General features: G+C 35.1%; 1 protein-coding gene across 2 annotated transcripts in view; it reads right to left on the bottom strand.

Annotated features, from left to right (window-relative positions):
* Positions 1–15,871, bottom strand: part of LOC145664252 (UDP-glycosyltransferase UGT5-like) — a 34,648-nt gene extending 18,777 nt beyond the window's left edge. Inside the window, exons 1-3 of one of the 2 annotated variants that reach the window (XM_081730756.1) lie at positions 15,498–15,871; positions 5,801–6,651; positions 1,120–1,342 (exon numbers count right to left, since the gene is read on the bottom strand). In XM_081730756.1, the coding sequence (XP_081586882.1) occupies positions 1,120–1,342; positions 5,801–6,649 (1,072 nt within the window). In that variant the 5' untranslated portion in view covers positions 6,650–6,651; positions 15,498–15,871. Of the gene's footprint in view, positions 1–1,119; positions 1,343–5,800; positions 6,652–15,302; positions 15,457–15,497 lie in introns of those variants that run through there. The other variant, XM_081730757.1, reaches the window with a different exon arrangement.
* Positions 15,872–27,629: the final 11,758 nt, after the last annotated feature.

Below are 27,629 nucleotides of genomic sequence, written 5' to 3'. Positions count from 1 at the left end.
TGGGGGAGGAGAAGAAAGAGATATATAAAAGTGATCGAAAATGGCCACTATCAGTGTCGAATTTATAGTTTTTTGGATACCTTAGATGGACAGTGGTACTTTCGATCCAGTTTAAATCCAACTAGGGGGAGGGAGAGAAAGAGATATTTAAAAAGCATCGAAAAAATTACCGATATTAGTGCTGAATCCACATTTTTTGAGGTCGCTGAGATGAACGGTGACACTTCCGATGCCATGGCCTGCAACATGGGGATGGGGAATATATATATATATATATATATATATATATATATATATATATATATATATATATATATATATATATATGGTCAAAAGTGACAGATACCACTGTTGAATCTATAGTTCTTGCGGTCGCCGAAATGAACAGTGACACTTCTGATGCTGTTTAAGTCCATTTTCAGCCCTGACACTTACGGGATGAGCAGGGATGACATACATTAAAATGATCCAAAATGAGCAATATCAGTGTGCATTTAAATTATTTATTTCAATTCGGCGAAGCGGGTAATATATGCTAGTTTAGAATAAAACTAAAAATTTTAATAAATAAATATTTTTTATCTTGCTTGTAACTACAAGTTAATACCTACTACCAACATGAAAAATTTTAATATATGTAAAAGTGAACAAATTAGTGATTTTAATTTAGTAATGATACTGGGTGCTCTTATATTCAATATAGGCTAATATACGGATCCACTCTGCGGAATGATCACCTAATTCTCCTTAACTGCACGAACTGACGCTCAACTACACCGTCCTGACATATCACCAACGTTTGCTCCTAATTTGACGTACAGTATTATGGTAAATATACTCAAATATTTTCGGTTACATCACGAACTCGTTCCGTGAGCTCAGAATTTCGACCCACAGAGCTCAGAACTCGTGTGGGTTAATGGTCTGTACTTTCTTTCTTACTGCATCTACAGCGAGGCACTCTTGATTATCTCATGTATAGTTTTCTACCATTTACCCACACGAATACTATGTCTCAACGTCACTTACTTCCGGGTAATAATTTTTCATTTTCTTCCAGTGTATTTGAAAGTGGTTGTCATTATTACAGTACAATATAGATACTCTTTGTATACCTACCTAATATATCTGACTGAGGTAGCCATTTTCCAGTCATGACATTTTTAGGTTTATTGGGCATTTCATCTGATTCAAATTTCCAAATCACTTTTTGCTTTAACCCAGCGAAGACATCTATGAAAATCTGCCTTGTTTCTGGAGGTATTTGATCTCCTCTAAGAGCAGATCCCATACTGAAGTAAATTACTCCATCTTTAGCTTCATCCATAAACTTTTGTATGTCCTTTAAAAAAGGCAAACAACATTATTAATGAAATTCATAAAATTAGGACAATTTACATGTGATCGGTTATATTTAAAAAAGTATTAGGATATATGGTAGCTCAAGTGATCGTATTCTCTTTGATTTTGAGAAGTAATTTTAGTGTGAAATGTATTTTTTTTTATAGATACAATCATATACAAGGAAACATCGATTATAGCGATTTTCGACTTATCGCAGGTTGTAATTTACTACCAAAATCCAAATTATTGCACTCCTAATTCACGACTACACATGTAGCCAATTATAGATTTGCAACTACACTGAATGCCAATTCTAACCATTTTCGCGTGACAATCAGAAAGTGAAATTTTATTTTAGTTATTAGGTATAATTTTGATTGGGTCTGTATCATAATTTCTAAGTTCTAGCAATTTATATTTAACGATAATTTAAAGTATTGTCTGCAACAGGGGCGTCATTTAGGAGGGACAGGAGGGGGCAATTGTCCCCCCCCAAGAGTTTGAGGAATTCATATACTTTAATCGATTGTCTACTAATATACTAGTACAAAACGTGAAAGTCTTGGGTCGGTGGAGCTCTTGCCCCTCTCAAGCGAAGTCTGAAATGACGCCCCTGGTCTGCAATTAAACAATCTTTGAAATATGAATAGAAACAATATTAAGTGTGACTTGCTGGGTCCCGATTTACTGTACAGGTCCATAATTTTTTGTAAATTTTGATTGTAATAATATTCTAATAGGTCAGTGTGTAAATAATCGAAATATAGGTATTGTGTTCTTATCTGTAAGATGTGTATCTACATACAGGTAGAAATACGTTAATCAAAGTTAACCTTCGTCTATAAGCTAGACATTAACCACAGTATAGGGCAGGGTTGGCAAAAACCATGGTTTTTATTGAAAAAAAAAACAAACAAAAAGTGTTTTTGTTTAATCCAGGTTATTTTGGTTTAAATAATTTACTCTATGTATTTATATTAGATATGAACAGAAATGAGTTTGTTTCGTTTTGGTGTTATTATGCAACAACAACGTTATGCTGGAAGGGGTCACATAAGCTTAAAGCGGAATCCAAACCGTTTCCCGACTTACATCCAAGAGAAATTGTCTATTTGGACACGGAACCGGGACTAATTGGCACAAATGCGATTGCCGACTCACTCAGAAGGACTCCTGAAAAAAGAAGTACGTTGTATACCCTACTGATTTTTACATAGGCCCACTTGTTAATATAATTGTCAAGAGTCATTTCAGAAGGACAAAATGATAAACAGTTACACAAGTAAAAACATTATACCAGAATTATATATAAATCGGGAAACTCCCACCTTAGCCATTTGGAAAATCCTGTTATTACTTTAAATGTATTTGTATGTAAAATTTTAAGGTCAACGTATCATAATCACTACGCTAAAACTGAGGTATTAAGTTACATAATTTGGCATGTAGATATCATTCAATAAAATTAAAGTCAAATCTAAGTTGATGTTGGAAGCTAGTAGGCAATTCATAAATTTTGCCAATTTCTATCAATATATTTAAACAACCTTGCTTCTTTATAAAACAACAGGCATTCATTCAATAGAAATATATAATTTGGTTTCATTTCGTATGTTTAAGCTTAACATCCTTATGAAATACCAAGGTTATCACGGAGAAGACTTTCGCTTAAAGGGACACCTCGAATCGCTACTTGGTTTACACTTGAAAGATGGGTTGTGGTTCGACCGAGAATTGAACACGGGACCCCTTGATTAAAAGGTGAAAAGTATATAAACGTAATGCGAATGGTTTGATATGTGGAAACGTCACCATGAAGTTCACACGATTTAAAGCTTTTTTTTTTTTTTTTTTTTGTTTAAACCAGCCAACCCTGACACAAAGTGAGCAAAGTGAAGTATTTGAAGGCAGTGCGGTAACTCATGATGTGCAAACGTAGAAATGCCACAGAGTTCAGAGATTCATGCAGACCCTTGTACAATATATGTAAGTAAAGTGTCATATTATTTTAGAATACGATGTGTAAATAATTAAAACATATCTGGATACCTACCACCTGTAACGTTCATAATAACGTACGAATACATAATTTAAGACGTAAGGTAAATGCTTTAATGTCGTGTACAGTGTTTACTCACCGTCGCTGACATGCCTACTCCCTACAGACACCTTCAACTAATGCCAGCTCTTCTGCTGCGCTCCTGCATTGACTTGGTTAGATAACATTCGGGTATTTTAGTGACAACCTAACACAACTTGGTAAGTGCCTTTTACACTATAGCTTCTATTACATAAGTACACTGAAGCCCCCTCTTCTTAAAGTGAATCTGAACCGAAGAATGCAAATTCACACTCCAAAAATGATTGTTTAAGGTACGAAGAGTAGAGTATTGAATAAGAAGTATATATACAATGAATTTTTGTATGAATCCGTACAATAAATCTGCACCATTTGGTGCTTACATATACTTCTGCTTCAGTGTAAACTTACAAATCACAGGTACATAGAAACTCTGTTATGTATCTTTCCACGTGTATCATTCTTGCTTACATATCATGGCTCTACCAAAATGTCTTGATTCTGGATATACCGCCTTAGAATAGCTGAGTTCAAAATATAGTTAATTTTCCTATGAGAGTTGCGAGGATACTTGGTTAGGAATATGTACTCTTAGCGTTGTATTAGATTAGTAGTGCACGGATAACTAACACTGCCTGAATAATTGGAAGCAAATGCAAGAATTGAAGAATATTTATTTAGTATCTCTGGTAAATGATATAAGCTAAGTGTATTATAAATACGGTGCTGTAAATGATGCCAAGAAGAATATTTGAAGTTGCTATAGACGAATACAATAAAATAACAAAATGTTCTGCAGGCTTTATTATGTTGTTAGCTATAAATTTAGCGATAGTTTTAGAGGAATTTGATAATTTATAGCTAGATTCTGTGCATCATTTAGCTACTTTCTGTAGGTGGCTGTTGGCAACGCTGACAAAACTGACAGCATAGAATACAAATATTTTTATTCTATGGTTTGAGTCTTTGCTCTGCAGGTAGCGCTCTGTTTTCATCTGAAGAGCAGCAGTAGGAGTAAAAATTGTAAGTTTATTTATAAAGATTAAAATATAGTTTTACTAAGTGAATCTCTTAGTTAATACATTTCCCTTCTTACCTCATTTTATGTTTTTTCAACAATTTAATTATTAGATTTGGAAAATCCTCGGAAATGACTCTTGCCGTTTTCACGCATTATCTACCCGACTATAGTTGATTCGATTATTGCAGTATTTTTCATGGCAACGATAATAGCAATAATCAAGGTGTTCCTTTAACTTTTGTACAATAAATGCCTTTATGTATATAATCAAATAACGTATATTTTTTATTTCGTTTGACATGTAACTGTCTGCTACAGCAGTGGCTCTCCACCTTTTCGAGCCTAGTACCAACATAGGTATATGCGATTGTCGAGTTCGTTCCGTCATCTTAACCCAGTCCACCCATGATACAATGCTTGGATGATACAGTCTAAGAACCAGAAAAGATGCTTCATTAATTAATTTTTCCATCGCCTACTTCTCACCAATCGTTATAACGTTATCCTAACAATAAAACAAGCAGTGCACTTTTATAACAAAGTTGCTAACACATATAGTAGTCCTAGGTTCCATTCCCTAGAAGGTGCTTGACTTGAATATAGTGGTGATTTCAGATTATTTTCGGGGGGTAATTTCAACACACTGAAGGGTGAAAAGTAATATTACAAAAATAATGGGAATCTATATTGAGAACGATAGGATACATTTGTGTCGCGAGGGAATTTCGTGGTTCGGAGCGGATGAGAATTCCTACGGGGCATCATCTGAAATCATCATTGCTTGGATATAAGTGATGCGTCCAATATTATCTAGTATTAAAAATAAGTATTTTAAACACCACTCAATCAACACGAATAGAGTTTTTATTCTCAACCGTGTAATGAGGCTAGCAGTTATAATAGGCTTTTTGAAAACAATCAAATATGAATACGTTCTTTCAGTTTGTGATTGTTTAGTTTTCAAAAATTAAATTTTCATGCTATTTTTTATTAAAGGTTGGGTACCACAATTAATAGGTATAATATGTTATGTTGCATTGCACCATTTGCCCGCTTCCAAACAAACTAATACACACTGTAATTACAATACACTTAAGACCATCTGAAATTTCAAGAGCAGAGATAGTTTCAAATGGTCATCACTGTGAAAGGCACTGGAAAATTGATTCAGGAAAGCTCATACTGGAGAAGCTAGATATTAATCTGCATCCACAAATGATCCTTGTAGTTGCAAAATCACACCGGAAGGGGAGGCAAAAAAAGTTTTAAAAAATCAGTTGGTATGTAATTTAATTCCGGCGTGATTGACTTATCTTATTCATCCCTAGCAAATACATGTCTATGAATACACTTACCTGAGGTAAAGGCTTTGGTTCCTTCACATGCAATCCTCCAACTTCAATGACATTTGGCACAAACGGTCTTGGATAACTCAAGCTGAAATGATTGTTCAGTAACACTAAACTTGCATTTCGTTCCAGCTCTTCTAATGAAGGCATATCATCACCAAAATATTTCCTAGCTATAGCTTCTCGATTGGGCAAGTAAACAAAAGACCTTACTAAAACCATTCCAACACCTAGAACTGTGTTAATAGTTCTTTCAAGGAAACTCATTCTATCTGTAAAAGGCAAGAAAATATTTGGAGCATAAGAGTAAAAATCAGGGTTTCCAACTGCATTATTTGTCCATGAAAATATGCCGGTAGGACTAGTAATTATCAATGGTGCTTTATATTTGTATGAGAATCCGTAAAAACATTCATTAAAGAACACGGACACAATCACCACATCAAATGGCTTTTCTGAGTGAATCAGTTTCTGTATATCAGGGTCTGCAAGTCCCCTATCACAAAAAGTATATGAATACTCCCGTAACATATCCAACACGCTCAAAACACTCGTTTCCTTTGCGTCAAGTGGGTTCATGAATGAATTTCCTGGTTGCGTAGAAATATTCTTCATCATTTCATCCATGAAACTGAAACTTATTTCTTTGTAGTTCTTCAACTGTTTGTTCGTGGGGTATGACGTTGCAACTACTACTTCATGTCCTCGTTCTGCCAACGCCATCGTCAAACCGGAGAAGAATATATTGTGACTCTTCCCCGAAAAGGGAAAAAGTGCAAGAATCCTGGCACCATTGGATTGATCAATTGAGGACAATATAATTAGCAAGGAAACATGAAGAATTGCTGACTTCATATCTGAAAAAGAAAGAGAAAAATAATTAAAACACCTGAAGAATTTCTAATTGAGCTTTTTGTACTAATTTGCGGATGTTGAATCCAACGAAACTAGTTTAAATTTATCTGTGCATGGAGTTACGAGAAATATGACCTCACAGTTTCATTGCTTGCAACACTCTCAAATTAGTATAAAAAGGTCAGTTAAAAATTTATCCATGTTTAAAATAGTTTCACAGCATTTAGCATTCACAAATTAGTATTAAAAAAAACGCAATTAGAAATTTACCTATGTTTATCTATGTCTAAAATAGCTCTATAGTATTCAGCATTCTCAAATTGGTATAAAAAGCTCAATTAGAAATTTATCTATGTTTACACTGAGAAAAATCCGTTCTCCGGACAGTGGTATATTGTACAGCGGTGGACACTTCTAAATGGTACACCTTAGCCGTAAATCTCCATATGGCTGTACCATTTAGAAGTGTCCACCGCTGTACAAACGGAATCCTCTTGCTTACTACAGAAATCAGTATGGAGCATACGTTATCCGTATGCTACATAGGCACTGCCCTTAGATGTTACGTCATGCCGTTGCAGGATGTCTGACATCTAACAATTTTCCGTATATCACATGCATATATTTATTTTACATTCCTCAGCTATATGTTATATACGTCCATTTGTATGTGAGATCCTGATCGCCTATGTTGTTTCATACGGAAAGCACGTATAGATGGATCATTTATACAGAAAGTATTATAAAACATGCGTTTTCAGTTATACGTATGTTAAACGTGAACTCCAAAAACTACAGGAATTACGTATATAACCTACCTTTTTAAGTAAGCCACCTACATTTATTTTTCTCAGTGTATCTATATTTAAAATAATTTCACAACATTCAACATCCTCAAATTAGTATGAAAAGCTCAATTTAGAAATTTATCCAAATATGGACGCATGTTACTGATGTCACGTCGTTAATTCTTTAGAAAGGAGTTCATAACAAAGTTGTTTATTAGAGTGGGCCGAAAAAAATCTTTTTCTTTTTTTCGAAGTGCTCTAGTGCAAAGAAGTTGTCTATTGTAATAAGAAAAAGTCGACATTAATAATGATAATCTTCCATCTTCCGTTCGGCATCGCACTTTTTTTTTTTTTTTTGAAAATTGCAAACTCGCCCATGTCTTTCTAAAATTTTTTAAGTTTCTTTAAACTTTTAACATAAAGGACCTAAATATGTTAAATTCTGATCATTAATATTACATTTTCCGTTCACGCAAGATCTGGGAAAAACCAGAAATTTATCAATATTTATCAATTTTCATTGTAAAATTCTTCGTTCGTTTCCCTAGGAAAGAAAGAAGCAGAACTCACTTAACACTGATTGAACTGATTTGAACTGGATTCAATCATATATGGCCCATCCCTTCCTACTCTGCTGTACCCCTTCCCTTTCGGGCAACAGCTGTCATTGCGTCAAGTGTTGGGATGTTGCGATGATAGCGTCAAGTGTTGGGATGATAACTAATACAGATTCTTCCTATGTTTTTGATAAGTGTAAAATAAGAAGAGAAAAGAGTAGTGTTAGAACTACAGTAGAGCGTCGATTATCCGAACGTCGGTCAACCGAACGACCGCTTAACCGAACTGTGTACTCGCTCGCACCTGTTACTCTCCCACCCTACCGTCCATCATCCCTCTCACTCCCAACCAAGTTTTCCACAGTAGTCGCCGCACTGAGCCACCGCTGGCGGAACATTGCTTCTAATGGGGCCTTCATAAGGCGCTGCTGACCGGCCAAGCCGCCAGTCGCTGTGTTTCAACAATCAGAACACTTCTTTTTAGGAATAAATTTACTTTCTTTTTGGCAAATAAACATGTACAGTTCGATTATCCGAACAAACCAGTTTTCCGAACACCCATGTCCCCCAATTACTTCGGATAATCGACGCTCTACTGTAATTTGAAAAGTGAATGAGACCTCTCGATGAAAATTGGGTCTCTTCTTTGATGGACGAAAAGGTGATACTTTGGTCATCGAAAAATTAAATGCCAAGCAATTTCATAAAATTGTTTAAAAATCTGGATCAATTTATATTGTATACACGATTCCAAAAGTGCATTACCACCTGCAATTCTCCCTTTCGTGCAATAGTAGGCAACCCAAAAAGCACTTGCGTTGGGGTGGTTGAGAATTAGAAAGGCTTTGGATGAAACCTCAATTTTCTTACAAATATAGCAGACTGGCAAACTGCAAATAAGAGAATAAAATAAATTGATAAGAATGACGATTTTATTATCGTGAGATCAATGGATAACATGAAAAGTTACAAAATGATCTTCAAACAAGAAGAATGGCAAGAAATAGATAACAAAGGAAAGCAGTTTCTTTTCATTTCCCCCCCCCAAAAAAAAAGCAAAGCAAAAAGGTTACATAATGTAAAGGCTTAATATAAATGCCTAACAGCACAAAAACAAACATCGACACGAAACGGAAAGCCAGACATATGCAAAATAAGAGACGTCAGTGACGTAGCAAACTTTCGAATAATAATAATAATAATAATAATAATAATAATAATAATAATAATAATAATAATAATAATAATAATTATTATTATTATTATTATTATTATTATTATTATTATTATTAAAACTCGTTTCCTTCTCAAAATGTCTGACTTTCCTAAGAGCGTGTGTGCATATAGTGGTCATGTGTGCCCTTTTTGCCAACGAGCAGTCCTAAAGACCCAAAGGGATGATAATCGAGGAGAGAGAGGAACAGAAAACTTTCTTAACAGTCTAAATTCTAGGTCAAAGTTCGAAGCACTTGCTTTTGACAGGTGCTTTTTTGTTTCTCTTTTTTTCTGGAACAGAAAAGTTCTGGCGGCTAAGAAGTTACTGTATATAATATTGTAAATTTGCAAGTGGATTTATTTACATTGCAATTTGTGGTCACAAAGAAATTGTCATTAGAAGACATTATTGTAAAAATTAAGTTTTATTTCTTCATCCATAACAAGTCTTAGAACCCCTATACCTCACCCCTCGAATATCGATATCGAAAATTAAGGATGTTAAGGATTAAGGAAAATTAAGGATTAAGGACGATGTCGATATATTCGCAATATCAAATGTTGATATATGTCAATATCCATAGTATATCGACGATATCGATATATCGACATATCGCACAGGCCTAGATCCAAGAATTGATGCAATAATAATAATAATAATAATAATAATAATAATAATAATATATATATATATATATATATATATATATATATATATATATATATATATATATATATATATATATATATATATATATATAGAGAGAGAGAGAGAGAGAGAGAGAGAGAGAGAGGATGCTTGAAACATTCATTGTCACTTTCAAAATGAACGTAACTTAGTGGTCAAAAAAAAAAAAACTCAACTTCCAATAGAACAGTAGATCTCTGAGACACACCTAGCATAATGTCAAACGTTTAACACATGTCAAATGTTTTGCCGTGGTTCGGTTGCAAATTCGGTAGTGTTCATTGGGCGTACTGATTCGAAATACATTCTAATAAACTCAATAGGTAACGCAGGTCATACCTTCAATTCCATACTACTAATGCGAACTGAACAAAAAGAAAGAAAGTAAGAAAAGAAAAATGAATTCTGCTTTCCTGTTAAATTTTTATTAGAAACACCCTATATTAAAATTCCAAACTGTATCCCAATGAAATGTTACAAATGTTCAAAAAGAAAATTGGATGTTCCTTATAGGTGTAACAGACCTTGCATGTTTCAAATTTCAAATATGAATAAAACATATTGAATTATAGGATGGAAACAAATTTTATGTCACACTAATAAAAACAAAATGTAGTTTTCAAATATCCAAAGAAGGGAGCTATTTTCTAGTCATCTATGAAGATTTATCGGATTTCATCTATTGCGGATATAACGTTGTAATTCGCACAGTTGGAGCCATTATTTTATACGGTAAACCTATATTACCTAGCAGGGAATCGAACCGAGATTTTCCGCGTGGAAGTTTTGTACGAAACCACTACTCCAACCATTGCTCTATCCTAACTTTGCTTAACAAGTGGTGTGGTGTTTCCCTCTGAGAACGGTAACACGAAAAGTGTTACAGATCAATGAAGGTTTCGAATGTCCTGGTAATTTCCTTGCCTTTTCCCAACCAACATTCGTAAATCGTCTCTATACAGGTGTTTGCTTCCACATTCTTAAGGATTGCTCTTCCAGGATGAGAAGTCGATTCTTCACGATCACTTTGTTATAGAAAACAACTTAGGTGTTAACAGGACTCAAACCTAGGTTGGATCAGTGTACTGCTTGTAAGTTCGCCACGTTACCAATACATTATCGTGCCACATGAAGCGGAAAACCAAATATTAATAACTTCAGCTTTGGAACGAACAGCTTCTATTTGAAAGATTATTTATACCAAAATGCACAACGAAATTCATTTATTCGACGACCTAGAGACAAATTAGTGCCTACTAATAAGCGAAATAATATACAATCCAAGAAAAATTACAGAAATAATAACATATTATGCAATTTTGAAGTGCAAGTTTAAAAGTAGGCAAATAATAATAATAATAATAATAATAATAATAATAATAATAATAATAATAATAGACAACAATACTGTTAAGGTGAGCTATTATTATTATTATTATTATTATTATTATTATTATTATTATTATTATTATTATTATTATTATTATTATTATTATTATTCGCATTCTTTTGAACTTGTACGGCGAAATTACTGCATAACATGTTATTATTTCTGTAATTTTTCCTGGATTGTATGTTATTTCATATATTAGTGGGTACTAATTTTTCTACAGTTCGTCGAATAAATAAATTTAGTTGTATCGTGCCGGACATAAGTCCTTGACCAGATAATAATGACTACTTATGAATCAAATGCAGAGTATAAGAATTAAATCTGTCATATCTGTGGTTTTGTGGAGAAGAAACTAAATTGTGAAGGAAAGATTTAAGAACAACTCAAGTTATTAATATAAACTATGCCAAAGATTATTGACTTATAGCATCATTAGAAAAGAAATACGAAAGACGTTTTGAAACGAAGAAAAATAACTTATAGCTTGTGTTCCCAAAGTAGAATTTGGGGTTTTGGTAACACTCCACCCACCACTATTTTAGGCCCCTTGCCCCCCAAAAGAGGAGCGTTACCCAAAATAATGTTCCAGACGGCTATAGTAACATTGCGGATGAGTGCTATTGTATTTTTTAGCAATAATACTCATGTGCCCCAAATTCGTTACCAATAATCATTGGGGAAGACTGCCTCAAAAATTTAACATTAAATCTCCCAAAGAAAAATGAACTTTTGTGCTTTCGCCCCAAAAGAGGGACCAAAGAATGACTTTCTCTCATTTACTATTAAAATTTAAAACATTCAGACATTTTTCAGTAAGAATGCCGAAGGGTCTTTCCTAGTAAGATAGTGAAATCGGCTCTTGATCCAAATTGGGTCGCTATTGACTTAAAAGGTTATCCTTGACCTAAAACTACCTCAAAAATTTTTGACCCCCTCCCCTTACCGAATTATTGTATCATACATGCTCAAAATTGAATATTTTAAAATTTTGGTGGGGGTGGTCGAAAAATTTTGCAAGTTTCACAGATTGTAGATACTATCTAGATGTAAATCTGCAATTTGTTTCAAAACCATCGATGCGTATTTTCTTTATTTTTTGGGGTGTTGAAAATTTCAAAAACTTGTAGAAAAAAAAATTGGGTGGACACGTCCCTGATTCTTTGGTAAAAAAAAAAATGTTATACCCTTAGGTACCACATGTATTTTTTTTTTTTTTTTTTTTTGGAGACTGAAAGTGATGGCAACATTGTCAGAAAGAAATAAAACTGAAAACAAACGTGTTTTTCGCACAGTTTTCCCACCATTTTAGGACTCTCACGGTGAGGGCCCCTTCAAACAATCCTTTGCCAAAGTTCACAATTTTCATTGCTCTTGCGTCTCGTCCGCTTCTGTCGTTCTTCGGCTGCTTCGATTGTGTCCATTTCGGAATAGAAACACCAAATATATATCCGTAACAGTGCTTCCACTGCAATCGACTCTTGCACAACGAAGTTACTCACATCTCGCGTCGGCAACTCACATCTATCAGTACTTGCTTCACTGGCCACTTCGAAAAGTAATTTTTGAAGCATGCTTCATGTTGTGCTAACTTTAGAATATTTTCTGCAAGCCTATGTAATTGGTTGTTTTTCAAAGTCAATAATTTATTGATGAAAATTAATATTTGGGGCGTCCAGAGCACAATCGATCCAAGTCCATTTTCAATAATTTTCAGCAAATGGATTCTATCTCAAAACGTAATATCTCTGCAGTCAAAAGTCCGACATAAATGTAAATAAAACCACGTAAAAGGGCGTAGCATAGTATCATATGAAAGCTCCGCGTCAGTGAGGAACGAGGGCAGCCGCATCCACCTACATTCTGAATTTCAGATTTTGGGGGCGGTAAGGCAGTTTCATAAACCTTTTAATAAGAAAAATCCAACCAAGCAAGTTTGAGGTCCTTACACCGAATAAGTACGGAGCAAATATTGATCAAAACTGGAAAGTTGCTTAGGCCCAATTTCCAGAATTTTAAGCAGGCCATAGCAAACTCGAAAGTAGAGCCATCTTTGGAATGCTTGAGCCAAAAAGTATACAAATATACAATAGGCCTATAGCTCCTTACGTGCAATAAAAATGGATTATAACTGCCCAAACTTCGTATTTATTCGGTGTAAGGACTTCATATTTTTTCTGTGGACTTTGCTCAGCAAAAGGTTTCTAAATCTGCATTACCGCTCCCAAAATGTTAGAGGGCCGATGACCTCTAAACGAACGCCCCTCTCTAGTGACAATCATATAAAACTCTAGATTGCACCTTGTCGCGTAGTTTTTCTTTCATTCATTTCGGATTTTTTCCCTCAAAGCATTACATACGGAAACTGAGAAAAAAACTTAAACTGTAACAACGAATGCCTGCGATATTTTAATTTCAGAACCGCAATTTAGCAAAGAACCCTTTGCTTGTTTTCTTGGTATAACACAAACACTTGTTTCCATGATAATTCTTTTATTTGTTTTTTTAATATCAGTTTCTGCAAGTTGCTCAACCTTTGACCACGACGCTTTCTCGCAAGTTAACTGAGAAGCACTTAAACAATACAATACACGCTAAAAACAAGGGAAAAAAGACAACATAAATTGTAGATCACCAAATTGACCTGCTGAAGCCACGAGAAAGCAAAACATTCAGATGGGAAGAAAATAGTCTCCAAAATGGGAAGCACTTTGTGACAATTTTACTTCTCTGACATTTTTTTTACAAAAATAAAATAAAACGAAAATAAACATATGTTTAAAACAAGTATTTAAAAAAACATTTATTTGGGATGAATTTTGGATGAATTTATACGCAATCGAAGTGCTTTTGTGAACAATGAATTCCATTAGAGGGAAGAACTCTCGATCTTAATCATTCCGGAGATTTTGAGGGGTAAGTGGATAACTAGTGCTCTGATATTTTGTGGATTTTCGGCTATGTTGCGAGTGAATATGTTCGAAAATTGCATTTAAACGTTAAGAAAGACGATTCAAAGCGAATAAAAGTGGTATTGAATGTTAAGGTGAGGTAATGTTAAGGTTAAGAAGGGGTTATGAGAAATAGCAAACGCCATTGACACGAAGAACAAAATTGTATGATATTACTTTCTAATATATCATGTCTTTAGTTCGTAGAAAATGAGAAAAGGCGATATGAAAATGTATTAATTATATTGCCAAAGGAACAGAGACGTTATTACGTGAACAAAAATACAAGGTCATATTCTATATACTGTACATCCTATTTGACCTGATGATGCTTTTATTCGATTCAGAGTATCAAGAAACCTATACATCGACACCTTACACGTCTATTTCAGGCAAGAATGGAACTCCCATTATTTTCGCCTTCCCCCTCCAAAACATTCTTCCCCTAGAATTTTCATGGACTCTTCAGTTTTGTAACCGTCGTGTCTAAGGCACGCGTTATTGAAGTTTCATGGACGAAGGAATTCTTCATTTCTAAAAGTCTTTTTCATTTGTTCTATCGCTACATATTCAAAAATTCGCAAGATATCGGAGCACCAGCCTTCCTCTTATTCCTCTGTATCTCCGGGACTGTTGAGATCGAGGGTTTTCCCCTCTAATGGGTTTAATTGTACACAGAAACATTTCGTTTGCCCCTAATTTCACAATTTCGTGTCACACTTGAATCGGTTTCCTCGTGAGCATTTTTTAAAAATCAATCGATCATTTCTCAGTTTCTTGAGCACCCGAATTTCCTCTACAGGTTGTTTTTAAACTCTTACCAAAGTGAACAGGGACACAAACACAAACATATTCAGAATAGTTATAATTCCAAAGGCTCTGCCACCGCGAATCGAACCCGGACCATGTACGCCAAATGCGTACCACTAGCCACTAGATCAGCGAGGAGGGCTAACCATGGTGCCCCCTTATTGTTAGACTAAAGAGACGGGTGATTAATGAAAGTAAGTTTATATTATAAAAGAAGTGGTTGAATATGTAATATTAAAGGAAATGAGACAAACCTTGAGTCGAGATAAAGATCTGGTGACACGGAGAATCTTAACCAGCACAAAAGTAAGGATCAATTAATTGTTCCTAAATGCTTGTAGAAGGTCACCATTCCCCTGCCGCTCCGGGTACCAAACATAAGAATACGCACACAAAAGGCTCTATTTGGCTGCACGTGATAACAACATTAATAATAATATAAAACCTACCTTTCTTATTTTAAAAGCGAGCAATATTACAACACTACACAGCAAATGTGAATTGATTGAAGAACTGCCAGCGATTTTGTTTGGATTCAGATAAGCACATAACCTTCGGAACCACGTGAATTCTTCTTTTCTATCGTCTTCTTCTTCTTTCTCTCTCTCTTTTTTTATTTCTTTCTTTTAGTAAGTCTGTTAGTAACGCCTCCAAAGCCTAACCACGCTCGGACGTTTTCGCCTGAGGTGTGTTTACAACCATTATTATACATTCTTCGAACGTCTGCCGATTGCGTAATCTTGTCTCACTCTTTCACTTCTTCCTAATCATGATGATCTTTCATTTGTCCATCTGTGTGGCCATGACTTTCGCTGCGTGAGTAAACTGCTTTCTTGTTTAAACCACATATGACTCTAGAGCCACATAGAACTCTCTTTGGATTCTGATGAACTTCCTCTTACTGTTGCAACATACGAGTGTAAGAATTTGCAAGACAGGGGCTTACCCATAATAGAAAGAAGTATTTCCCTGCTTTTTGAGTACTATAATATCAAGCGCGGTCGTTGATCTTTTGAGTGCAAGCATGGCGTTTCGAGGTTTTCTTGAGTTCAGCTACCACTACCAACAGAATGATATTGTACGTTAAACTATCATATGCTAGAAAAACGAAAACATTAGTATTTTTCATGAAAGTTTTCTTTTTACTTCAACGTTCTACGATTATGTGCGAGCGGTCCTGGATTCAAGTCCCGGTGGGGACACTTGGATGAAAACATGTAACAGCTTTTTCAGGCCAGCCATCTTGAGTGAGTTTTTTCCTGGGATTCCCTCATTCACACCAAGCAAATGCAGGGATGGTACCTAACATAATAGTCCCAGGCTACTTCCTTCCTTCCCCAATCCTTTTTTCCTTTCCTTTCATCGGATCGCTGAGGGACTCATCCCTCATATACATGATGGGCTACATAGCCTTGGGTGCCGACAGCCCAGAAATCTAATTCCTCATCCTCATTATGCATCGAAATTGAAGGAGACTGTGATGATGAGATAGATGATAATGGTGTAATGAAGCAAGGGGAGGAAACAGGGAAACCCGTGCGTGCGGTGTTTGTCCACCACAAGGTTCGTTTCATACGGGCTAGAATCCAACCAGAGACCCTGAGCGCTTTGTCACTGAGCCACCGAAGTCAAACTTGTTCAACGAAGTTCTAAGTACATCTTTTTAAGTCAGACATTATAAAATTCATCTTAAAATGTATATAATAGAGGGGGAATCAAATGAAAACCTTAAAAGTGCAATACATATTAGAATGTAACAATGAAAAGGAAATATTACCTCTTATTTTTCAACGTAATCCCCTTGAAGTTGAATGCAAGTATTTCACTGCTTCGGAAATGCATGGATACCACGTTGGAAGAATTCTTTTGGTCGAGATTGTATCCATTGGTGCACCGTATTTTCCACCTATTCATTGCTCTTGAAATGCTTGCCTCCCATCGCTTTTTGAGTAGTCCAAACACATGAAAGTCATTGTAGGGAAGGTCTGGTGAGTAAAAGGGATGAATAAGACGCTCAGATTTGATGTCAACGATAGTCTCAACGGTCAAGCGGGCAGTATGCGGTTGGACGTTGTCGTGCAGTAGGAAGACATCTGAGGACAGAAGTCCTCGTACGTAGTATATACAGTGGACTCTTTTTAATTCGAAGTCCAAGGGGACACGAAAAAACTTCGAATTATCCACAATTCGAATTATCCAACAACATTTTTTCACATATATAACAACAAACAAACCAAAGTACTGTGCATCAAAAGCATATTAATATGGTGTAGACTTTACCTTTAAAGCAGCTTATTATTTGCGTGATCAAATACCGCAAATTAACAAACGACATTCACTCCACATAATTCGAACTACGTGTACAATGGAAAATATATTTAGTACAACACTATAACATACATTGAATAGCCCAAACAATTAAACACCAGTAACAATTTGAATATTCTGTTCTCACTTTTAAGAAGCCGTAAACCTAATTTGCTTAAATTTGATTGTTTTTGTACGGTCAATAAATCTTGAATTTCATGTATTGCGTGGAATACGATATAACATTTGGTTGATTTTATCAATAATTCATCTTAAATTTTCAACCAATTCTGAAACAAGATGAGATTGGCACACGTTCTCTATCTTTACTTCTTCCCCACTCACCTTCATCTTTATCATTACATAGATTTTCTATTTGTCTTTTGTATTACTCTTCCCTATGTCTGCATCTGGATAACTGAAAACACGTTAAAACTGCATTTCTCTGTTTACATCTGACCAACATTAAAATTTTTTAATTGTATTTAGTTCGAATTATCCAAAACATAGGTTCAAAAGTTCGATTTATCTACGATTTTTTACTATTGTTTTCAATACAGTTTTCAAGGGGAATGGACTTCTGTTCGAATTATCCAATATTTCGAATTATCCAAGTTCGAATTAACGAGACTCCACTGTATACACAATTTTAAAATAAACACTACATTAACGCAAAACATAGGCTCAATCCCTAAAAAATAAAGATTTACATTTATTTTACTGTTAATTGATAAATAATTAGGCAAACGTGAAACGATAAGCCTAAAGAAAACGAGAAAGAAAAACAAGAATCAAAACGTGCAGTTTTTAGTGTTTCAATTTTACAAGAAAATTAATTTTTTATTACAACTATCTGAACTTGCAGTCTCTACATACCGCATCATTTACATATGAGCATGAATCTCCTTATTATTCCTCACATCATCTTGTCATTCCCATTACAGACATAAGTGCAGGAAGTCTTGATTTTAAAAAAAATCGGCAAGGAGTATCATAAAGGGGAGAATTTTTCGTTTATTTTTTTCAATATCTCGCACCGTTTGCAACATTTGAGCCTACTTCCGTTTTTAGTTTCTAATTTATGTGTGATCAGTGTTGTTTTTCTTCTTGCATGCAGTATGTAGTAAGCAAATACATTACGTACAGCCTCGCTGCTGAAACGGACGTTAAACTCAAAATCAACTCAATAATTAATTATAATGCCAGTGATATATGGTGTTCATTGCGTAAGACAATCCAAACAATAAGAAACGGTTATCCTCCGTTTGTTATTATCATTTGACTATGAAACAAACGCCTGAGAGATATACAACCCATGTGTACAAATATTTGGTGTTGGAATGTATAAGTCGTAGGATATGATACTTTACTTTTTTTAAATTTAACACTTTCAGTCTACCCCTACCAAATGGAATAAAGAAATAACGGCCATGTTTTTTTTAATAATCAATTAGAACTGGTAAATCTACTCAAAATGTGGAATCGACCAGTGAAAACGGCACGTTTTGAGCACGTGTAGTTTTCGAGATCTCATTGTCGAAAGGATTGGAGACAAACATTTAAACTTTTCTTTGGAGACAAACATATAAACCTAGCATTTTAATATACAGATGGATTAAATAAAGTTGTTCACATTGATAAAGACTCTTTTTTTTTATTGTGTTGCGTAATCAGCCGTTCTAGAGACTGCAGAAACTAGCACATGTTACCATGAAAAGAAAGGAGACATGAAATTGAAAGACGTCATAGAGTTCGATTGTTTTCGTAACTTCGAGAATGAGGAGATATTTCGACCAACAAACAAGAATTCCTTCGCCGGAGCTTTGTGGAAACTACCTAAGCTGTAAAAAACGCCAAAATGGTTACTTTATGATATTGGAATGGAGAATCAATGATTCATTTCTATAACTATTTCCATTGACGTATTTTCTATGTTAAAACACAACTTTAACGCCGTCATTATTTTTTCATTCTACATTGCTGATCCTCCAATAAAGGATAGCTCACATGTTAGGCAAACTAAAAGGCTTGATCTTACTTGATTTTCATACTTCACTAGAAATAAAGCTTTCAATGAAAAAATATGTGTTTCTGGGAAAAAAGAAAGCTTCAAGATTGGAAATTGCTGCAGCTGGGTTTCAATTTTTGTGCTATCATAGTGACACTAATCGTGAAACAGCTACTCTCATTTGTCAGTTCGTTTTCTGCTTCCCAAAAACTGGAAAAGAATTGAAGTTTACGAACTGATTAGTCATTTTTAGATTTTTGAAATTTTTATTTTTTTCGTTATTTCCGTGTCCATTTGGCTCGTAAGGTGCATACATTTTATATAGATATAAATTCTGAATTTATGGTTTAAAAAACTTTAAAATGAGGTATAACGTGTTATGATGCAACAATTAGGAGCTTCAAATGAAATTCCTCTTAAAATCTTCCGTGTATGTATATACGTTGGTGTTGAAAGAATTCATGTTGCAATTAGTGTAAGAATTATGAACGGAATCGGATGCTGTTAACATTCAAATTACACATAAAACCCGAGCAACAAAAATTGTAACGAAACGTTTCACATTTAACTATTGAGCGAATGTCAGCCATTTTGTTATGTGTTAGAGAGGTAAGTGACAAGCATATACCGGTAATTTTTTCACGCGCTTCCCTAACCAATTCTTTTTATGTTGGTCACAAAGAAGCTGGTGAGGTTAGTTTTACAATCAAGTTGCACTATTCGAGTGTGACGTAATGTAACTAGTTTTATCATAGGCGGCAAAGGTGGATTAAAACGAGCCTTGCGGTCTTCTAACCCCCTTTGCTCGCTGACGCTCGCTCAGCTATGTTTCATATCGTAAATGAATCTTTTTTATCGACAAAGCTGTCTATGCCCTCTCAACAAAGTTGTACGTGTCCCTCTCTAACTCGCCACTACTCCCTATAGACCCTAGCTTTGCGAGGGCCTCACTTCTTACTCTCCTGTTAGTTTATAACGTCATTGTTTACAAGGTCTATCAGAAATCTCTAGGTAAATGGTGGAAAGAGCACCACGCATTATATATTACGTGCAAAAGCAAATGAGTATGATTTTCATGGTATTTTAATGATAGAAGTGTTATGAAAATAATAATAAAAAAAACGCTCCTTGGGCCAGGTTTTGAACCCACGCCAAAACCGCTTTTCATCACTAGTCCGCTCGCTAGCATGCTCGGCTACGAGGACCGACAGCAACTGGTGTTTGATTTGTGCTATATATATACTACGTGGAGAAAACGGATACTTCCAACCAATCAGAACCGTGTATCTAGCTCATATGGCCAGGGTCGAGCATGATTAAAATATACGAATACGGCAAATGACTTTCAATCGATTGAAGCTATTGTACCCATAATGACAGTGTTGCCAGAAATAATCAAACATTTATTCCTCATTAATATTTCATTGTTTATTGGATTACGTTGTTCCAATTCGCTGTTTCGATTGCTGGTAATTGATTTCGTGATTTTTTACATACTCAATACACTTGTAATTGGAAAAGTGAATTTGAACATTGAATCATGTTTACCATATCTTTTTTAAAAGTTAACTATAAATTATCATAAAGAATCAAAGAAAAAGTAAACCTGATTCCATCCATAAAGACATATAGATATAGAAATGTGTTTTTTAAAGTTCGTATTTGTTTGCCTAAAAGAAAAAGAAGAAATAGAAAGATGATAGGCTAACATTCGTTATGATAGTTACAGTTAATGTTTTTTAAGAGCCTACAATCTTTCTGAGAAAGTTACAGTAGAAAAATATTAATTTCTAAGACGTAAATATGAACTATTTTTATTGATAGAAAAACAAACAACATTTTCTAAGAAACGTTACAATAGAGCTACATATATTCATCATATTCAACAGATGAGGATATTTACTTATAGACACATTTTGTTCTCTTTAAATTTTGCAAATCTTTTGAGCTAAACATTTGTATGGAAATCACAGAACATTTTCTGCGAAATGTAAAGAAAACAATGTAAAGTATTTAACTCATTATGTAACAGACTGATAGGTACGTTGAAAATGTTATTTGTTTTACCTTATCTATATGCACATGTATGTATGAAAAGCTCTGCTTCATGTTAAATATTGACTTTTGATTGATATCGTTTTCTCGTAAGTGAATTGACGCTTATTAGCAAAAACTACAGTTCATGAAAGTTATTGTTCAACCTATAAATAGCTTTTAAAAAAGAAATAAGAAAGAAAGGAAGAATAGAAAAGAAAATACTAAATAAATAAACGAATTCGTCGATAAATATGATCCAAATAACTTTCCTTAAATAGGGGATGCAATATTTCAATAAATCAATATATCGTCGATATTGCTACTTATCGACATCAAAAATACCACTTATCCATATTTGTAATAATTTTCAATACATTTTGTTTAGATGTCTTCAATATTTCTGTATTCAATATTCTTGATTTGTATGCTTCATTCTTGATCATTTGATCACCTTTCTTCAAAGACGTCTTCACAGGTCGTATATATATATATATATATATATATATATATATATATATATATATATATATATATATATATATATATATATATATATATATATATATATATATATATGAGAGACAGAACCTTGGGAAAACGTACTATGCAATGTACAGAAGTCAGTATGTCATAAATAGTTACGAGGGCCACTAGGGCTATTTATATTTTGTGTCTTGGCAACACTGATTGTAGGTAGGCGTTATTTTGCATAGAAATGTTTGACATTGTTGACCATAACGTACTTTAAATTTTTTGTCAATAGCTTTATTTGTGTTGTTTACGTTGACTTGAAGAGTGTGTGACAGCAGAAAAATTGAATTAACTTGTGAAAGTTTTCGTGCGATGAATTATTATGATTTCGACGTAGATTATCAAGACAAGAGTGCAACGATCAACTTACTTCCACATTTGGAAATGAAGCCCCATCCTTTGCCAGTGTTAAACGCTGGTACAGCTCACAGATGACGAGAAGAACCCTAGCAGAAGTAGTGTGACATAGGTATGGGCTCGCCCACTTTTTGCATGGGTGTTTCAAATGACACCACGGAATAGCACACAGATACACCTACAGACCACATCTCAAAAACCAAAAATGGACTTGACTGTGTCGTTGACCTTTCCGCGCTACCTTTGTTTTAGGGTTCTTCTAGTCATCTGTGAGCTGTACAACGATTTTACTCTTGGCCGCCATTCAATCCCTGACGAAATTTGCGAAGGTCCTCCAAAATTAGTTGTTATTCATGGAAACATTGATAATGTGCAAAATCTAATACTGCAAGATAGTCATGTGACATACTGTGAGATTGAAGTAACCCTGGGCATTAGTTCCACCAGCATATATGTATAAAATATTACATGATTATTTAGCTGTGAGAAAGGTTTGTTCTCCGTTGGATCCCACGTACTTTGACAAAAACTCAAAAAGAAGCTCGCGTCGATTGGTGCACACAAATGCTCAATAAATACAATGGCGGTGCTTCAAAAGATGCAACATGTGAGTTGTGACGAATCATGGATATATGCATACGAGTCGAAACGTAAACAGCAGTCGACTGTCTGGGTATTTCAAGATGAACTCAATCCAACAAAAGTTGTTCGCACTCGAAGCACATCGAAACAAATGGTCGCCTGTTTTTTTCAGGAAAACTGGTCATGTGGCAACAGTGCCTTTAGAGGAACGTGGAACGGTCAACTCTGAATGGTATATAACCATATGTTTGCCGGAGGTCTTCAGCCAAATACGGAAAACCAACAAGCGCCGTCAGATCATTCTTCATCAAGACAATGCGAGCTCTCACACATCTCGTCTAACAACCGACTATTTGAACACTCAAAATATCGAAATGATGGATCATCCGCCGTACAGTTCTGATTTGACACCCAATGACTTCTTCTTGTTCCCGAATGTCAAGAATCAATTACGTGGACAACGATTTTCGTCGGCAAAAGAAGCCGTCTATGCGTTCAAAAACCATATTATGGAGGTGTCTCAAGAAGATTGGGAAAAAAGCTTTGACAAATGGTTCGAGCGAATGCAAAAGTACATTGGTCATAAAGAATATTTCGAAAAACAATAGATCAATTTTCAATGACAAATTACTTTTTTTTCATTGTTAGGCTCAAAATATAAATAGTGGCCCTCGTACAACAGTTGAAATTCTGAGTTAATTAGCCTAGTATCTCGAAGGAATGGTATTAATTATATATAAAGTACTGTATAAATTGGACTCTCAAGTTTGCTAGTGGGTTAGATTTAAAAATGAACTAAGATATCCATTCATTCTTGTATTTCTATACCGGCTGGTAATGGTGCAGGCCCTTATCCAGGGGTGTCTAGCAAATAGCCTAACTTTTTACTGGCCCCTTCTAAAAGTTTCACGGAAGACTCACAAATGAACTATAATATGGTGATGAACTATAATGTAGTAGGATGGGGCCCTTCTACATTTTTGGGCTGGCTACCGGCATGTGGTGGTGGCCAACAAATGGGAATGGTGAAGAAGTCTGTGATGAATAGCCATTTTGGGCTGTCTGCATTAAGTATTATCTGCTACGTTACAAATGTTGTAACTTTATTTTCGTGTATAGTTTATCTGATAATAAAACAAATTACAAAATGGTGGCCATATTACAAGATATGATCAAATTGTAAGTCAATCTTGAAATTTGCTTGTCTACAATTGTAGACAAAACTCGAAAACAAATATGTCGTGCATGTGTCAAAATATTTGTGTTGCAAGACATTTTTTATCAATATATTGTCGACTTCTTTCGTTATTTAATATCTTTGAAATATCTCCGCCTAACTTCTCACTTTGACGCCTCTGGTAGAATTTGGTTAGCTTAAAATGTATATACAAGAATCTGAAATAAATGGACTACTGATTTTCGGAATTTTTGCAAATAGACTACCACTTTTTCCTTTTTTCTTTCTTTTCTTTTTTTTTAACAATAGAGTTGATCCAAACTTATGGAATACTTGTTAGAAATCCATGGTGAAGTCTGTTATTTGTTTGCCGGTACCATTTTTCTTTAGTTCTCAAAATTGTATTTGTGAAAAATGCAACACCAAGAAGTAGTTATTAATGACGTATGATTGAATGGAGTTTCAATGGAATGATTCACACAGATCTCGGTGCTTAGATCAGTAGCACAAGAAAGTGATTTACGCAGCACTCAGCTGGTGAAGTGTGGACAAGTGAACACGAAACGCATGGGCAAGCGTCACTATGGCTTATCAACGTCAAAGGATACAACATGAACACTCTATATGATAGTTACTTCTCGCACCTCGAAATTGGTGAGTTGTATAAAGTTAGGACATACCGCGATCACAATGGTGCACAATGCGACCCCACAGCAGAATGACAGATCATTTATTTGTATTGCCGTGATTAATGTTATCCACGAGAGATGAGACTGACTTTTCGTAACGAAATACGAGACAAGACAGAGCTCTTTCAACAGATACAGAAATACGTTTATAGACGAGACTCTACTTGAAGGAGGATTCTTTTTCAAGAGGAGAAATCCTAAAATCTTGTCTCCTGAGCAACACTAGCCGTGATGGACTGTAAAGCTCGAGGCTGGACCACTGTAACAAGAGCATGCTTATAAAGCGTTTACACTTAGTCGATTTGCGTTCGATTCAGTTGAATTGACATCACTTTCAACTTAATCGACCGTCTAAACGGAACTTCAACTTAATCGCTTGTTGATCGAAGGCGACTAATCGACTGGCAACTGAATTGAAAGACGTTCTGTGGTCAATTCGATCAGATTGTCTAGCGAATACGACTAGATTGCCTAATGGGGCGTTTACACTTGGTCGATTTAGTCGCACGGCTAAATCGACTCGTTGCATTTGCGACTAAATCGAGGCAACTAGGCCGAATCAGATCGATGGATATGTTCAATTGTTTCAACCGAAATTGAATGCTGCTTGTCGATTCGCTCTCCTCTGGTCGATTCGAAATCGACTGGCAATTTTAAAGATGTCCAAGCAAAAAGTAATTGGTACAATTTGCGGTGTTATAGCAGAAGAATTAAGGGACGAAATTAAATAGTAGTGACAAGAAAAAAAGAAAAGAAAATGGTGTTGGATAAGAGAATTTATATTAAGAAAACAGTATTTAGAAGTATAGTATACGTGTATTTTGATGAAAGAATTTTCAGTAGAGAATCTTTGTGTAGGTTTAAGCACTTGTTATGGTTCCACAGTAATAACTCGAAACTTGTAAACAAAAAATATACTTTCTTATATTATAGAGAAAGACTCCGCTGGTGAAATTAACATATTACACAGTCGTCTTTCATATGGAGTCGCTCATCATAACCGCAGTATACCACTTGTTAACATAAAATACTGCTTACCTTCATTCTGCAAAAATATTCCACCAGTGGAAATCAATATCATATCAACCTACTTTCATCTATAGGCAACTCTTTTTTACCATAAAATTGCCATTTTTATGACGGTCTATTATAAACTTGCACTACGCAATGTATTAAAAAATCATTAAATAATGAAAAAATTATATGATTTTTAAATTAACACTATCTCGTAAAATTGATAAGTTCTTTAGTAGGATAGTCATTAGTAAGTGGAAACCGTGCAGTCCCAGTTTAGGTACACATACTTAACATCATAATGTAACCATTATCTATATTATCTAAGTATCCATTATAATGAGGAAGGCTATGTTACATAGCCGAAACTGTAACACAAACATATAATTTTAAAATATATATACTGTTTTGGTCAGTTGGAGTTTTATTAGTAATGTATCCATGTCTTTCAACGGCAGTTTTACTATTGCAGAAGGGCGGACTAGCATTACTGGATGCAGATTTACTTTAAAAATTCTAAGCTGTTATCGGTACAAGTATAGCGAAGTGCCATAAAAGCTAACAGTAAATAGTTACAAAAAGCACTAACCAACTTGTGTTAGGTAGCTACTAAAAGCGAGAATTTAGATTTCTGGGCTTTCGGCATGAAAGGGCATTTTAGCCCCTCACTTTTTTGAGGAATTACGTCTCTTGGCGAGCACACTGAAAGGTTAGAAAGAAAGAATTGAGGAAGGAAGGAAGGAAAAGGTCTAGGATCTATGTTAGGTACAACCCCGGCGTTTGCCTAGTGTGAATAAGGAAACATCTTTAAGGATGGTTCGCATTAAAAAGCTTTTTATAGTTTTTCGATCGAGTGCCCCCACCGGGATTCGAACCCGGGACCGCTCACACTGAAGGTAAAGCAAGAATGGTATTTAAAGCGCACAGACTAGGAACAGCAAAACCTTTGCTTAGCACAAAATAATAGATTACTTTTAACAGGTCAAAACATAACACTACCACTTTGCTAACGGGTGCAGGTTTTGTTTTGGTGCATTCTATTTTGGAAGATTTACAGACAAAATTCAATACTTTGCATGAAAAAAACATGTTTATAAGGAGTAAATTTCTGCAGGCATCAGAATTAAATACAAAGTAATACACCTATATTTTAGGTTTACAAGTGTAAGGTTACTAGTGTAAAATAATTACAAGTGCTTTACGATGGATAAAATACGTGAGTGCGTATGAAAGATGGCTCTATTGGATGCTATTTTCCACCTGTGGCATATTTCTGCACAGTGTACAGGACCTTTATTTTATGTTTACAAGTGCAGTGTTATTAGTATGAAACCATAACAACTGCTATTGAAACTCGTATCATTGCCAAAATCAATTTTTTTCCACTACCTTCGGTTGCGCGCACACCTACCATCGCTGGCGCTCCTGGTCTCTTCGGACTTTCCCCCTCCCGTGCTACTACGCGGACCCACCAGCTTCGTCCTGTCTGTCTCTGTATTTTTCTTTCATTGGTCACCTAGGAAAGATTGGTTTGCGTTTTTTAACTGTAGGTTTTATTCTATGCGCCCGGAGGCCGTATTTATACGCAAATCGGAAAAGAATTGTAATTTTTCAGCAATTACTTCTTGTGACTCCTTTGGATTTTATCTCTGCCAAGTGAGGTATTTTCATGGTGCCCACTGGAAACTTTTTATGTTGTAATAAGAAGCATATCAGTGAAAGATTTATAATTTTTCAACAATTCTTTCTAGTGGTGCGGCAAAAGTAGACCTGTACGTTCTAATGGAGCTTATATAATCTAGCGTAAAAACGATCAGCTTCATGAACCAAGCTATCTTTTGTTGGGGTATATCTTCCACACCTGCAACTGACCTTTTCG

The sequence above is a fragment of the Thermobia domestica genome, chromosome 11, assembly GCF_964235325.1.
Source record: "Thermobia domestica chromosome 11, izTheDome1.hap1.1, whole genome shotgun sequence".
Lineage (NCBI taxonomy): Eukaryota > Metazoa > Arthropoda > Insecta > Zygentoma > Lepismatidae > Thermobia > Thermobia domestica.
This window is presented reverse-complemented; position numbering and strand designations above follow the sequence as displayed.